This window comes from Lytechinus variegatus, chromosome 10 (assembly GCF_018143015.1).
Source record: "Lytechinus variegatus isolate NC3 chromosome 10, Lvar_3.0, whole genome shotgun sequence".
Lineage (NCBI taxonomy): Eukaryota > Metazoa > Echinodermata > Echinoidea > Temnopleuroida > Toxopneustidae > Lytechinus > Lytechinus variegatus.
Window position 1 is genome coordinate 13,567,070 of NC_054749.1, and position 16,629 is coordinate 13,583,698.

Sequence of the window (16,629 nt, forward strand, 5' to 3'; positions counted from 1 at the left end):
GTTCAGTCATGCAAAATATAGACAAAAGGCGGTGCTGCACCAGCCCGAGTTTGCTCAATCTCGAGACTTTAGCCCGATCGGCCCTCTTCGCGATTAATTTCGAGATTCAAGAAACCCCATCTCCACCATCGCAAGAAGAGCGATTGCTGCTTGACCAAGGCATCGATGCACTACGTGTATGGTCTGATGCCGTGCATAAATAATCCTGAGTGCGTCTGCACCTGCGAATTAGTGGGATAATTTGTAAAATAGCAAGCTATTTTGCAAATAATCTCAAGTTGACTTGGGATTGCAATCTTGAGATTAATATAGCGAACTAGCGCGATAAGTGCGTCTCCATTACAAATAATCTTGAGATTGTTCATATCAGGATAATTTGCCGGATCAGAAATAGCGTGCTAATTTGAAAACTCGGGCTGGTGCAGATGGCCCTGAAAATACTTTTATTGAGATTTTCACTTTGCAACTAAGTCAAGACCACTTGACAAATTGTTTTATCATATATCAGAGGCTATGATAAACATTTAAGCATTGATCTAGTCTAGTGCATCTTAATGATGACTCAATCATCAAATGTTGACTTGCCATCAGACAGTTTCCAAATAAATTTTGTTTTCAATTGGCTGTTGAGATCCACCCTAATGTTACTGTTAGAAATGTCTATACCACTAATGACAACAAAATTCAAGCACGAGAGCCCTAGACAAATTCTCTATCAACATTGTCCAACTGCCAGCAAACCAAACATTAAAAGAACTTAAAGAGAAATTCCAGTAGTTGCAGTAAACACTGCTTTCATGAGAAAGTCTGTAATACAAGGCTTAATTGTCAGTATATCATCGAGGATCTAGATCTGGTACAGTTACTTTAACTGAACTTTGTGAAATCTTGAAATCTACGCTGAAAAATGTTCACACCGAAGATCCCCAACACAGATAAGCGCACGTGGGACAATGTATAATTATTGCTTAGAGCGTCGGGCCCGACGCCCTACCCGAATCCTGTGCTTATTTGCTGATTTCTCAGCAATTACACAATTTCTTCCAGAATCATTTGGCACATGTGTTTTATTTATACAAACAGACACTTTGGTGGTCATTTCATTGGATTCTGTACGAACTCATTTTGATATCGTTACCAAAACTAGCCTTTACCTTTAAATCTTCCTGCCTACTTGTCATCATTCATTATGATTAACATTGGTTAGCGACAACGTTACAAAACATACACCCAGACCACAACTACTTACATCCAAACATGAACATGGTGCCACAATCTGTGAATAGGACGGTGATGACTGTCCACGCTGCTTGCCAGCTCGTTAACACACCACATAGCTGAAGACCCATCATTACACATCCTAGACCGGCTGCTGATCGGTCCAAATCTATTAATTAAAAACATAAAATAATAATAATCTTAAAACATAACATGACAGACACGTTTGCACTTATTATAAAGTTAGAAAAGTAATTTCTTTGGTTTTATTAAGTGCAAAATCAAAGTGATCAAAGATGCAATGGATTTTGACAAATTTAATCTCATAGATAATGTTTAGTAATTAAATAGACAAATCATGAATAAAAGCATTTGATGAAACATAAATTTGAAAAGTGATAATAATCGATGTGTGAGAAAACCTTTTTTTTAATTCAATAAAGAAACAAATTAATATTCAAATAAGCTCTTAACTGTTGGGAAGATCCTGTAATCTGTGTTTACCTGGAGTGTGTTTCATTGAGAGTTTTGTCAGTGACTTTCACTGACTAATATTGCTATCTGCCAATCAGATGAAAAGATTTCAGTAGTTTATAACAATAGTCACTGAAAATCACTGATTATTTTTTTCATGAAATGCTCATCTGATCACGTAAGGTATTGCCCGATACTTTAATAGTGCAGCCCCTTATTACGACTTGCTTTATTTTATACTCCTTTTCTTTAAAATGTAAATCCTTAAATTTGTATCTGATATTATACAGATATTGACTAATGGGGTGTGTAATATAAACATTCTTTGGACCGCCGGATTTATATTTTCCCGAAGCGCGCAGCGCTGAGGGAAAATATGATCACGAGGGAAAATATTAATCCTTTAGGCGGTCCAAAGATTTTTTTTTACACATCCCATCAGTCAATATCTGTTATATTAGATAGCCTTTAATGATGAAGATAAAAATGGTCTAACGATGCGTGCAACCTGTTGTTTACGATAGTCACAGTGATTGATGGAACTGGTATAGATCTAGATGTAACTTTAGTCTACTACTACTTTAATGCAGTGAATGGCCCTTTTCTAATCAAATCAAGTTTGTTTTAGGCCTAGCCCTAGATCTCAGTTAGAGTCCAGTTCAGATACTTTAGTCCCACATATTTTATTTCCGTTTAGTTGGTAACATCTAATCCACAAGAGGGCGCCATACACGTAGAAAATATATTCACGGACCGGTTGGTCAATATATTCATCGAAGGTGGACCGGCTGGGAAAATACACGGATTTCGATCATATCACGTGACGCGCAATTGACCAATCGCGCTTGGCTATCTGTCTTGGCTATCTAATATTACTCTGTATTACATTTCATTCAGAGTAAAATAAAGAATTGATATAATTAATAATAATAGTGCATTTACATGTATATTGCGCAATTTCTATATGCATATACTCAACTGCGCATTACAATAATAATATTATTATTAGAACTGAATTGAAATGCAAGGTGCTCATACAATTAACAACCTCAGCTGAATTTAATATAATTACAAATCACAATACCTATCAGCAACCACTGAAATAGAGGGATTTGATTTGCTGACACCAACTGTGAAATATGAATTTTATATATTAGTGAGAAAACTTCTAATCAAATAGAACTTTAAAGGTGAATGAAACCTTTGGAACAAGATAGCTAGTATGAAAACAGACCAACGAAAGTTTGAGAAAAATCTGGCAAATAATCAGAAAGCTATGAGCATTTGAATATTGCGATCACTAATGCTATGGAGATCCTCATATTGGCAATGCCACAAATATATGTGATGTCACTTGTGAACAACTCTCCCTGGGCATTACTTTAGTATATATTTCCCTTAAACTGTCTCCTTTATCACATCTATCAGCAGATAATGTATTATTTTTATAGGAGGGCATGTAAAACAGATCTTTAAAGAATACATCATGGATAAAGAGTTTGTATCACCATAAGAAAAAGAAAAAATTGACATTTTGGTGTTATTTTATAGTCCATCAAAGGGAAAGTTGCTCACATGTGACATCACACATCTTTGTCGCATTGCCAATGGGAGGATCTCCATGGCATTAGTGATTGCAATATTCAAATGCTTGTAACTTTCTCATTATTTGTCCGATTTTTCTCAAACTTTCATTGATCTGTTTCTTTGATTTTTCTGTTTTCAAAGGTTTCATTCTCCTTTAAGACCCAGTTTACATGTTTCAGCTTTATTACATTAGAAATAAAACTACCCCACACCCTGATAAATTCTATCCTTGTTTCTCATTTCAAACATGTAATTCTGATTTTAAGTTATAGATATACTTACAGTATAATGTTCTGTGATAGCCCAAGCCAGGAAGATCAGGATTTGGTTTTTGTGTAAAATTATATGTTACACATTTGACTACAACTGCAAGGAAGAAAATAGGAGAAAGAAAGCAGCTTATTATTAAATCCATGATGTACAGGTATATGAATAGGCAGAAAAAGGAAAAAATACATACTCTATACTTGTATAAAGTTTGTAGTTCTTTCAAAAGAATGATTACAAGAACTGTATTTTATTTCAATCGAACACAAACTAATATCTACATCAGGGGCCCGTTTCATAAAGAGTTACAACTGTTGTAACTTTGCCATTATGGCAACTACCATGGCAACCTTGATTTTGATTGGCTGCTGAGCCCTGTTGCCATGGTAGTTGCCACAACGGCAAAGTTACAACAGTCGCAAGTCCTTTATGAAATGGGCCCCTAATCTCAAGTTCAAAGCTAAAAATTGCTTACCAAGCTAACCTCATATAACAACCGAGTCACCAGTGGCAATTGTACATGTAGAATAAAGTTCTCTGCTATATTACAGGCCAATACAGAAATGGGACTGCACGTGGCAGATCTAGCTTTTTGCTAAAAGGGAGGTTTAACAAGTTGGTTTGACTAAAATACAATGAGCTGTGACATAATGCATCCTACCCCCCCCCCCTTCCACAGATCCGCCACTGTCCTGCTTGCCTGGCTCCCATAAACAGGGAAGGGGTGTTAGAGTTTGATCCCACAATCCTTTTTTTCATTATTTTTAGGGAGCCCCAAGATGGGGGTTCAAACGGTACCCCTAACGCCCCCCCTCCCCAGATCCGCCATTGCTGCACCTCATATAATGTAAATCACAGTCCAGAGACTAAAGCCTTGCTCACTCATGGTGCAAAAAAGTTCAGTGATGTTGTTAAGACATGGTAAAATAAGTGGTATGCTTAAAACTTCAAGGAAAAAAAAAGAAAAACTCAACAAAATTGTCCAAAATTTTGGACTGGGCAATCATGTGACATCACAAATTCTTTTGAAAAAAATTATTTTTGTGTTTATTTCTGAGGAATCTGTTTAGACAGCAGCTTCGGGCATTGCGACAAAATGTCTCTGCAGTATTTCCGGACGCCTCATATCCTATTACTTTCTATTGATCTTGTTTCTGAGCGTTTTTTGTGCCATCACCCAGCAAACGAATGGCTCTGCTCGATCAACAATACAAAATTACCATAGAAACGGGATTCAGATTACCATAATTAAAACTGTGGTTGCGTAAATACTTATTTTTCGTGATCTTCAAAATGAACAATTTTCAAAATGCAAGTTACAGTAAATGCCGAAAAAAGAGGTTTTATTTAAAGCGATTTGGGAGAACCTCCTCGTCAACTGCTAGTGGAGTTTTCCAGCCTCCGCACTCGAGCTTGTATTATGGGAGCCAGATCAAAGTTGAAGGGTTCAAAAATCTTTGTTAACGACGATCTGACTCCCACAAGACAGAAGCTACTTTTCAATGTTCGTCACTCACCGAAAGTTGAGCGGTCTTGGAGCAACGATGGAAAAATTTTCGCTGGAATTAAGAACACGGGAGGCGGACTTACGAAAAAACTCATCACATGTGATGATGATATTTTGAAGCTTTGAATTATAATTAATGCCTATTGTATATCATGCTGACCTATATGCCCACTTTGAAAAAAAGGTTATTTCCTTGCAAGCCAAATCCCATGATAACCCAAAATTACTTTTCTTTTTCCATTCAACTTTCCTTTGTGTTTTTTTTTTTCTTTCATTGTTATTTCTATTACAATCTCTAATCATCTTTTTTTTTTTTCATTTGCTTTTGTAAGTTATATAATATGTTCATTTTATTTTATATACATTATTGTATGTTTTTCTCTTATATATTATGTGTGCATCTTGACAATCTTCCTTTTCATGCTGACATGTTCTTTATGGCGCAAACAGTTAGATTTCACTTGAAATTGTATACTCAACATCCAAATGATTAGTATAGAAGAAGCCATTTGTAGCTCCTTAGAAAATAATTCAAGAATACTAGAGCTTAGTGATACTGATGATTTAGGACATGCTTCTGCAATTAACTGTCAATACTATTCAGAAAATCAGTTTATTAATAGTTTTCAAGACAATCTTGAAATTGCTACTGTCTTGCATTTAAATATGAGAAGTATGCCTAGGAACTTTGATGCATTTAGTACACTAATTGACAAATTTGAAGATAGTAAAACAGTGATTGGAGTCACTGAAACCTGGTTCTCGAGTGATAATGACTCAAATCTTTATCATATTCCTGGTCATAATCTTGTGTCTAATCATAGATATGCTAAAAAAGGAGGTGGAGTCGCTTTATATATTCCAGATTCAGTGGACTTTCAATTAAGGGATGAGCTAAATATGATGGCTGAGCATATGGAATCAATATTTGCAGAGTGCTTCATTCCAGGAAAAAGAAATGTTTTATTTGGAGTTGTGTATAGACCCCCTCAGAGTAACTTAGAGAGTTTTGTGAACGAAATGCATAGTATTCTTTCAAACCCACTTTTCGTATACAAAACAATTTTCATAATGGGTGACTATAGCATAAACCTCCTTCAGTGTGATGAAAATTATCATTATGATGCATTTCTTAATATGATGCTGTCTTTTTCCTTAATGCCATTAATTATTAAACCAACAAGGGTAACTGAAGCTTCATCTACGCTCATAGATAACATTTTCTGTAATAGACAACCTTTTCCATCCTCAGCGATCATTGTATCAGATATTTCAGATCATTTCCCAATCTTCGCTCGTCTAAACTTGGATAGAGGCTGTAGACAAGAATCCAAATCAATTCGGAAAAACACTTCCGCTAATATCGCAAAGCTGAGGGCAGCATTAATGAGACCCTTTTAAAAACAGTTAATAGTGAACTGAGGAAAGTCACTTTGTGGATTCAAGCAAATAAATTATCCCTAAATTTGCAGAAAACAAATTACATGCTTTTTAGCAACAGGATTAGATGTTATATTTAATGATGTTGTAATAGATAGAGTAAAGACGACCAAATTTCTGGGGTTGCATATAGATGAAAAACTGATTTGGAAAACCCATATAAATCATCTATGTAAGACATTATCAAAAAATTGTGGTGTAATATACAAATTGAAATCCTTTTTCTCTACTGATATTCTTTGTATGATGTATTCAACACTAATTCTCCCTTATCTCAATTACGGTGTTCTTGCATGGGGTAATTCTCTTAAAACCAATCTAGAAAGGGTGTACTTGATTCAGAAAAGAGTTTTAAGAATTGTTTGTAATGTTAACTATCACTCGCATACTACCCCACTTTTTTATGAGCATAGAATTCTAAAATTACAAGATATCTATGATTTTCAACTTGGTACTCTAATGTATGCATACAATGCAGGCATCATGCCACCAGCTCTGGTCACAATGTTCATGAAAAATAGTGACATACATAACTATTATACACGAAATGCTTCTGCATTCCACTTACCAAAGTTACATACAAGTTTTGCTTTTAGGACAGTTGTAAATACAGGACCCAGGTTCTGGAACTCTCTCAATTCAAATATTAAAAAATCGGTAAGCATTTATACTTTTCAGCGTGTACTTAAAGGTTATCTTCTTAATTGTTATTTGTGAGTTGCTCTAGGTTTAGATATGCTTTTATATACTATGTTATCTTTTTAATTTTGGAGCCTATAAAAAAACTGTATATAAGACTGGAGAATGTTATGATATATCAATATTTATTTATCTTGTATCTTGTCTAACTGGATTCTTCTGCAGAGGGTCAGCCCATGTTTTTTTTTTTTCCTATTGTATTCTTTTCTTGTGTATCTTTTACCTTTGTCATGTTTTGTTTTTTTACTTTACTATTTTACATACGATCTTCCTCTTTTTTCATGCCATGTTATCCATACTTATTTCTTCTTCCATCATGTATCCCTTAATTATATCATATTGTTGTTATTTTATTAGACTTCATAATTGTACATTCAAGCAATGTATTCTATTTTTTTTTAGTGTGTTTTTTGTCATTGATTAGTTTTAGTTTTTCTTTTTTTGTGTGTTTTATTGTTGTTGCTTTTTTTTAGTTGTTTTGTTTCTCTTGTAATTTTAAGGATATTACATGTACACATGCACTGAATACTATTTAGTCATGTACTTGAAACAAAGGAGACCCTAGCCTTACAAGCCTTGCTTTTTCAGGGGTTCTCCTTGTCTTTCTCTCAATACGTAATTAGTTATTTGCTGTGTTTCTTTTTTTTTCTCTACTGATTTATGGTTAATTGATTTTCATTTGTAGAATGTGAAATCACACTTGTAAGATAAATGTATGTGCAGACAGAAAGACGAATAAATATCTTATCTTATCTCTTTATATTACAGAACCATGAACAAGCATGCATGTACACACCACAAACATCTCAACCAGGATTCTACACAAGGCTGAATTTCCAGTTTGGTGTCACACATATTATCTTGCACTACTTAGTCGACTTTTACTCCCCATATACACGTATGGGTCAAACTCATTGATACATGGTTGGTGGCCTACAAAAAAGGGGGAATAGTGAGGTATATATTTTGTACATATGTGATTCCATTTTTTCAGTTTAGGATTTGTGTTTTGTAAATTTTGGAGATCACGACACTACACTACGAATCAGACGAATCCGAGAATGAATCAACAATGATACACCAGGGGAGCGTTTCATCAGATTTTTTCATCCGACAAGTTGTCAGATCTGACATCTTTCCTAGATTCTGATTGGCTGAGAGGCACTGTTCCTATGGTAACTGTCGGATAAATTGTTACTTGTCGGATAAAATGACTGACAAGTCCTTTCATGAAACGCCCCCCTGACATCTTTCCTTGATTCTGATTGGCTGAGAGGCACTGTTCCTATGGTAACTGTCGGATAAACTGGTACTTGTCGGATAAAACGTCTGTCACAAGTCCTTTCATGGAACGCTCCCCTGGCTTCGCGATCTGACACGAGAGATGGCAAATCATGTAACAAATTATCTGTACCCCTACATGTATATATGTAATCAACAAAATATAGGTCTCCATCCTCTCGTTTTATGAGGGAGGCGCGACAAAAGTACATCAGAAATAACTTCCTTCTCACTATGGAAACAGTGACCAGCTTATCTCATACTACGTTTTACCATGGTGGAGATAGGTGGAAGATCTCCATAAATTTCATCTTTTATTTCTCCAACTAATACTTAGATAATTGGAGACTTCAGAAGTTGATCAAAACACTTGCATGGACCCACTAGACCACAACACCTCTGTAGTCTGATGTGCGTTTGCTTTATAATACATACATATACATCCAGGTGCACAGAATCTAGTCATGGTAATAGAAATACAATTATTCGTGGTAACAAACACAATGTTATAAACACACATAACAGCTTGGTGGGAATAATCAATGCTCGACATCTGTCTTCTACTCAGATCTATTCATCTCCATCAGCTAAAGAGTTCAATGAATCCAGCTGAGCTTGTTCATATTTTTCTCTGATATTTCTATTGCTTTAACTTGAATAGACCTTTTATTAAAGCAAATAACATGGTTTTTAATTAATATACATATGGATTTGATATTTACAATAGACCTTATCTTTTTCTGCCTCTCTGTCTCCCTCGCAGGGATGCCGTTGTCTAGTGGTTACGAATCGCATAGATCTTTCAATGAGAGGTTCATGGGTTCAGATCTCAGCCACGGTGTGTTTTCCTTCAGCACAAAATTTACCCACATTGTGCTGCACTCAACCCAGGAGAGGTGAATGGTTACCCAGTAGGATTAATTCATTGAAAGCACCAAGCGCCTTTAGCAGCTGGAGCTACAGCCGGGGTAATATATAGTGTGCCATTGAATAGGAACTAGATAAATTGGCACCTCATAAATGTTTATATATTATTATTCTTAAAGCTAACTGAGTGGTTTCATTAAAGTGGAATTGAAATTATATGATTTATTTTACAAAACTAATAATAATAATGGCAATTATTATCATTTATCATTATTATAATCCTCATCATCATTCTAAGAAAGTACATACATGTACATGTACTATCAATTATCATAAAAAAAAGAAAATAACTTTTCATGTAAATATCAAAGTACCCAATTATCTTACTTGAAGGCTTTTTTTCTTTTACATTAGTTTTGATGCATGTGATTTATTTTTTTCTTGAAATTTCATACATTTTGAATTTTCTTTTGACATGTTAAATTTGGTTTGTATTGGATTGAATTCACACATTAATACTGTTGGAACATAAGATTTATTTAATATTTTAATCCTTTGTGTCCATATTCCACAAGTAATTATCCCATATACAGTATGAAATACAAATAAGCAGCAAAAAATATTAAAATACATGCATTTCTTGATCTTTGGTTTAGTGTGAGACATAGAAAGCACACTGTATACAGCAACTCGACAATATAGTCTTCATTTGACGTACACACAGGCAGTCATCCAGTGGACGGTTGGTTACCTGTTAATACAAACACTGTACTAGCAGTACCGCCACGTCCTGTACGTGGGTTATTAATGGGGGAAAATGTGATGGTACAGGGAGCGTGTCACCGGACAAGCTCCTGCCACTTAGATTCATTCTCTCCTAATCTGAATCGGCATACATGTAGGCTAGCGGAGATGTACGTACCGGCCGTTGCATAACCTCATTCTCATCCCTTTGAAAAATAGGAACTACATACCTACAGTTGGTATTCATACTTCTACAGAAAAAAAATACAAGCATGCTTGCCAGTGCAAGTGTACAATGAAAGATGCAGTGTACATGTAGTATGTACATATACATATTACCGACATGATTCGAAAGGAAACTGAGTATATGCAAGGCTCGACATTAGCGGTGGCCCGGGGCCACCAAAAATTCATCTCGGGCAACCATTATTGAAAAAATGTTAAGTTTTGGTGGCCCGAATCGGGCAACCAATAATTTTCAAAGTAGCGCAATTTTTCTCCCGATTTTGCATGTATTTATCAACTTTCTACAGTTCAAATTGCAAGCCAATTCGTCATGCGCCTTTTTTGTTAATCTACACACAAATACACACACACAAAGATTGCATAGTCATGACAGTACGTAGGCCTACTACCGCTAGCATACAGTAACTATTATTCAGCCGGCCGCGCCGGCTGTCTGGCTGAGCTTTGCGTGCATGAAACCACTGCAGCTAGCTATGCGCGAGCAGACTATTCAGACTCAGGGAGCTGTGATAAGAAATGTTACTGCTAAGAAATCTTCCCCAGAACTCTGAAAATCTACGTCAAAGTCACATTTTACACCAATGAAATGCCCTTCTACAGTCCGTATTACTGAAACCTGATTATCTGCAAGCATTAAAAGGAGGAATTATGACCTCTCTTTTGACTCAAAAAGACCGATTTCCAAATGCATTAATAGACATAAAACACATAGGTGAGTACGGTACATCACAGTCCCGTATGTGCATTTGTATGTATGTTGATATTTGGTTTATTTCGAAGCTGTGTCTCTTCTAGCCAAAAATAAATAGGCAGCTTCTTTCTTTCTTGTTTACAAATGACTTCTTAAACCACTCTTAAGGAAGTAAATATTTGGGAAGGCATTTCATTGATATGAAATGTGAATTTTTCCATCATTTTGTCAAATATAGGGAAAGAATTTTCTCACCGTTTTTTCCAGATAATTTTTGCCGTTTTCTCATTTTTTTTCCTTATTTTTTTAAAGTGATTAAACCAGTTATACCCCTTCCCATTGAATATGCCTGATTAAAGAACATGTTTCTACTGAATAATAATAATTTTCCCCATTTTTTGATAATTTTGTCTTATTCATTTTTCTTACAAAGTTACATTTTCTTTTGTTTTTTCTCAAATGTTTTTTTTTCCTGTTCTTTGTTTTTTCTTTCTTCATTTTTCCTTTTGTTTTATTTCACTTACCGGTATTCATTTTTTACAATTTTTTATTTCTTTTTTCAGTATACTATTCTAAAAATGATTTTTGTTATTTCCCCCTTTTACACATTGTTCTATAAATTCTGCAGCATATTTTTCTGTGATTTTCTCCTGCTATAATATGCTGGAAAAGAGAAAATAAACTGGATTTGGGGCCTGCATAATCTAGGTTTTATGATCAAAAAGGAAGAAAGGAAAAATAATTGTTTTGTAAATCTATCTGAGTTTGCTATATGCACTATTTATTTACTTTACCATTATGAGTGTGTGTCGACACGGAGATTAAAAATGCACAACCTGGGAACAATACAATTCTTTTATTCTCTTTCAATCATTTCATATTTACAATGATAGAACAATTTATACAGTATATTACCACAAAATAAGCAAAGTAAAATAACAGCAAGCACGATTTACATACAAGATGTACAAAGAATAGTGGTACGTGTTAGTGACTGCAGAATATTTCACTTTGTTTTATTCATTTTAAATTAATGTTTTTCTTTATATTTTTCGGGCCACCAAACTTTACTAATGGGCCACCAAAAAAAATTATTTGAAGGTTTTGGTGGCCCGAACGGGCCACCACCAAAAAAAGTTAATGTGGAGCCTTGCTATATGAATTAACAAAACAAGGAATTCCTAATTGTAAATTATCATAATTGATGCTTTGAATATAAAAAAAACACATTGAATTGAAATTAACCAAATCAGAACAAAATATGTAAGATTTTCCCCTGAATTGTTAAAGTGGAAGGCCTCTGGCAGTCTTGCCTGCATTAATACACGATTCGATATGCTGTAGCAGCAATGCTGACTTTGAAAAGTACATGTAGCTACATGTACATGTAATTAAGTAATTATTCACAAAAGAAAACACTCAAATGATAATAAATGTCCATTGACCCAACATGACCTTTGACCATGCTCATGTGACCTACATGTCAGACATCATGTGCAAAACAATCATTCATACTTGAATTCAACAAAATACCTCCAACACGGCCAAAGTTCATTGCCCCTATTAAAAAGTGACATTTGATTCTGGTCATGTGACCTGAAACACCACAAGATATTCAGGGATCATGGTTACTCTTATGTCCCAAGTTTCACAAACTAGGTCTATATACTTTCTAAGTTATGATGACATTTCAAAAACTTAACCTTGGTTAAGATTTCAATGTTGATGACACGGCCGCAATCGGAAAAGCGGCACCTATAGTCTCGCTCTGCTATAAGCAGGCGAGACAAAATGTACCGTTACCAAGGTGATAAATATTTTCAACATGAGGTAAAATGCAAAAGACAAATCATACATGTCAAATTTCTCCTTGAGCAAAACATGGTTTTAACTGACTAGAAAATGCAAAAGTCTGAGCCATTATTTCCAAAATGAAGTGAAATTGAGATTTTTTTGTACAATAAAAATATACCTTAATGTATTAAAGTTGGCCTAAATGAGAAGAGACCAAAGCAAATACAGCTTACATACATGTACAAACTGATCTCAAAGATTATAAACCAATTATAAACAATTCAATAAAAACAAATGTAAATCAAGGGACAGAGAAAAAAAAATAAAGGGCAAGCATTGTGATACACATGCTCTCTTTTGCTCTAAATTTAAACTTTTGTAAAAAAAAAAGAGTGTGAAAAACATTTCATCATTTATAAGCACTAAAATATGCGGGGCAAAATTCATATTTTCATTCCACAAATGAATTTTTTTATTCAACGCTTAAATGGGTTTGCAAATTGCTTCATTTCCAGTCCCTGAATTTCAACAAAGAATCTAATTTGCAAACTGTCATTTTTAAATACACAATATATCATCCTATATCATAACAAGTGGAAAGCCTCTGGCAGTCTTGCCTGCATTACGCAATGCGATATAGCAGCAGTGCTTCCTTTGAAAATAGCTAATGAATATTATTCACAGAAGAAAACACTAAATGATAAAAAAATATTATGCCCATTGACCCAAAATGACCTTTGACCATGATCATGTGACCTAAGACATGTGCAAAACAATCATTCAAACTTGATTATCCTTATGTTGATGTTTCATGAGCTACATTTTGAGCCATAATCTTCCTTAGTTATGCCAATTCAACACATACTCCCAACACGGCCAGAGTTCATTGACCTTTAAATGACCTTTGATTTGGCCGTGTTCCTGAAATGCATACAGGGTATTCAAGGATACACTGCTGCTCTTATGTCCAAGTTTCATGAACTAGATCCATAGACTTTTAAAGAATGATGACAATTTCACAAATACCCCCAGTATTACCAAAGTTTGTTGACCCTAAATTACCTTTGACCTTGGTCATGTGACCTGAAACTAACACATGATATTCAGGGTTACATGGTTGCTCTTATGTCAAGTTTCATGAACTAGATCCATAAAATTTCAAAGTTATGATGATAAATACTCATATATCCCTTACATGGCCAAAGTTCATTGACCCTAAGTGACCTTTGACCATGGCCATGTGACCGGAAACTTGCACATGATATTCAGGGATACATGGTTGCTCTTATGTCCAAGTTTCATGAACTAGATCCATAAACTTTTAAAGTTATGAAGACAATTCCTCAAATAATCCTATCATGGCCAAAGTTCGTTGACCATAAGTGATCTTTGACCTTAATCATGTGACCTAAAACTCAGGCAGGATATTCAGTGATACACTATTACCTTTATGTCTACGTTTTATGAACTAGGTCTATATACTTTCGAAGTTATGACAACATTTCAAAAACTTAACCTTGGTTAAGATTTCGATATCGATTCCCCAACATGGTCTTAGTTCATTGTCCCTAAATGACCTTTGACATTGGTCATGTGACCCGAAACTCAGGCAGGATCTTCAGTAATACTTGATTACTCTTATGTCCAAGTTTCATGAACTAGGTCCATATACTTTCTAAGTTACATGTATGATGACATTTCAAAAACTTAACCTTGGCTAAGATTTCAATGTTGACGAGGAGGGGGGATACTGGGCAAGGGCTGAGTAACAGACCCATTTCTTCCCAAAATCTTTAGAAAGATAACTGCAATGCTGGTATTGTCTTTGATGATGATGTAGATGATGATAATGATGATGGTGATACAAGTGTGCTATCACCAGGGAAATGCTTGTAAATACTATGTTAACAACTTTTTTTAAAAAGGAAACTACATGTACTTGTACACCCCAAACAATTCCCTGATGTATCTTCTTGGCCCCACGAAACATAACCCTAATCTGCAGTACAATGTTGCTCATCCCCCCACACTCTTGGGCCATCAATCAACGACAAGTGCCACTGATGATCAGTACCTCCCTGATGATCATCTTCATCATCAATCATCAGATACTGTAAACATTGGGGTTCAATCCACCACATCTTTCTCCACCCCCTTCCTCCCATGATGTTCTCACTGGACATGGTGATCATGATTTCACGGCAAGTCTGACAGAAGAAACTCCAGCTTGGGGGAAATTAAGTGAATACCGGTAATTACAATATTTCTAAAGATGATGATGATTATGTTGAAAATGATGAAGATGATGTAGATGATGATAATGATGGTGATAATGATAATGATGTAGACAATGATGATGCTGAAGTTGATGATTGTAGATGATGATAATGATGATGATGCTGGTGATGATGATGTAGATGATCGTGACAATGGTGATGATGATGATGATTGATGATAATGATAATAACAATAATATTAAAAACAATAATAAATATAAGGATGATAATATAATTCTTATTTTTTACCTAAGGCTATATTTGTTGTTATTTCTGCATTTCAAAAAAATCGAACACTACACACTGTACACAGAGGATTAGTAATATACAAAACAAGAATCAAAAGTATTATTTTGTGTCATTCATCATATATTCAATTGTAAATCATTTTTTTAACAGAACTGGTAATCTGCATGCACATTACTTGTTTCCAATCAGGAAATACAATTGTAGAGGCCTAGATCTGTATTATATATGCACATTAAACTTTGATGAGTTATTTTGCCAAGGTTTTAAAATTTTCAAATAAAAACTGGGTTCCGAAAGAAGCTTTATATCAAACTTCACATGCACACTTCACAAATTCAAAACAGTCAAAATGAACAAAATTTTGACACCGGCTAGCTTCAATAATCTTTCCTAAGGCAGTACATGTCAATAATTAAGCAATTGGTTTAATTACAAAGAAGCTGTAGCCCCTCAAATCAATTGGTTCTAGAATCCAAAGTCACAAAATGGCAAAAGAAAGACCAATGAAAATGAAATGTGATTAAACAAACTTGCCAGTTTATCAGCATGTTTAATTGATTTCCTCAATAACTAAGAAGTTACATGAAGTCAGAATTAACATTTTGAACACACATGTATTGAGGTCAAAGAAGCATAATGCTTTGAATGGACTTAAAGAGAAATTCCAGTAGTTGCAGTAAACACTGATTTCATGAGAAAGTCTGTAAAACAAGGCTTAATTGACAGTATATCATCGAGGATCTAGATCTGGTACCGTTACATAAACTGAACTTTGTGAAATCTTGAAATCTACACTGAAAAATGTTCACACTGAAGATCACCAACACAGATAGGCACACGTGGGACAGTGTATTAATATTGCTGGAATAAAGACCAGACGGAAGTGACCAAATCTGCGCTTATTTTGCTTATTTCTCAGCAATTACACAATTTCTCCCAGAATCCTTTGGCACATATCTTTTATTCATACAAACAGATACTTGGGTGGTCATTATATTAGATTCTGTAAAAAGTCATTTTGAGATTGTTACCAAAACTGGAATTTATCTATAATAGCAGTCAAGCAAACAATGACCATTTGGTTTAATCCAATCTCATTTTCATTGTTCTTCCTTTTGCCATTTTTTTAGTTTGGATTCCGAAACCAATTGATTTTAGGGACTACAGCCTCTTTCTTATTAAGCCAAACTCTTAATTATTGACATGTGCTTTGTAAAGATTATTGAAGCTACATGTAGTCTGTGTCAAAATTTTGTTAATTTTGACAGAGTGGAATTTGTGAAGTGCAC

The 16,629-nt window shown here is 34.8% G+C and overlaps 1 protein-coding gene across 1 annotated transcript in view; it reads right to left on the minus strand.

Annotated features, from left to right (window-relative positions):
* LOC121422211 overlaps positions 1 to 16,629 on the minus strand; it is a 49,367-nt gene that overhangs the window by 29,751 nt on the left and 2,987 nt on the right. Inside the window, exons 2-3 of the mRNA XM_041617117.1 lie at positions 3,562 to 3,645; positions 1,250 to 1,387 (exon numbers count right to left, since the gene is read on the minus strand). Coding sequence (XP_041473051.1) covers positions 1,250 to 1,387; positions 3,562 to 3,645 — 222 coding nt within the window. The remainder of the gene's footprint in view (positions 1 to 1,249; positions 1,388 to 3,561; positions 3,646 to 16,629) is intronic.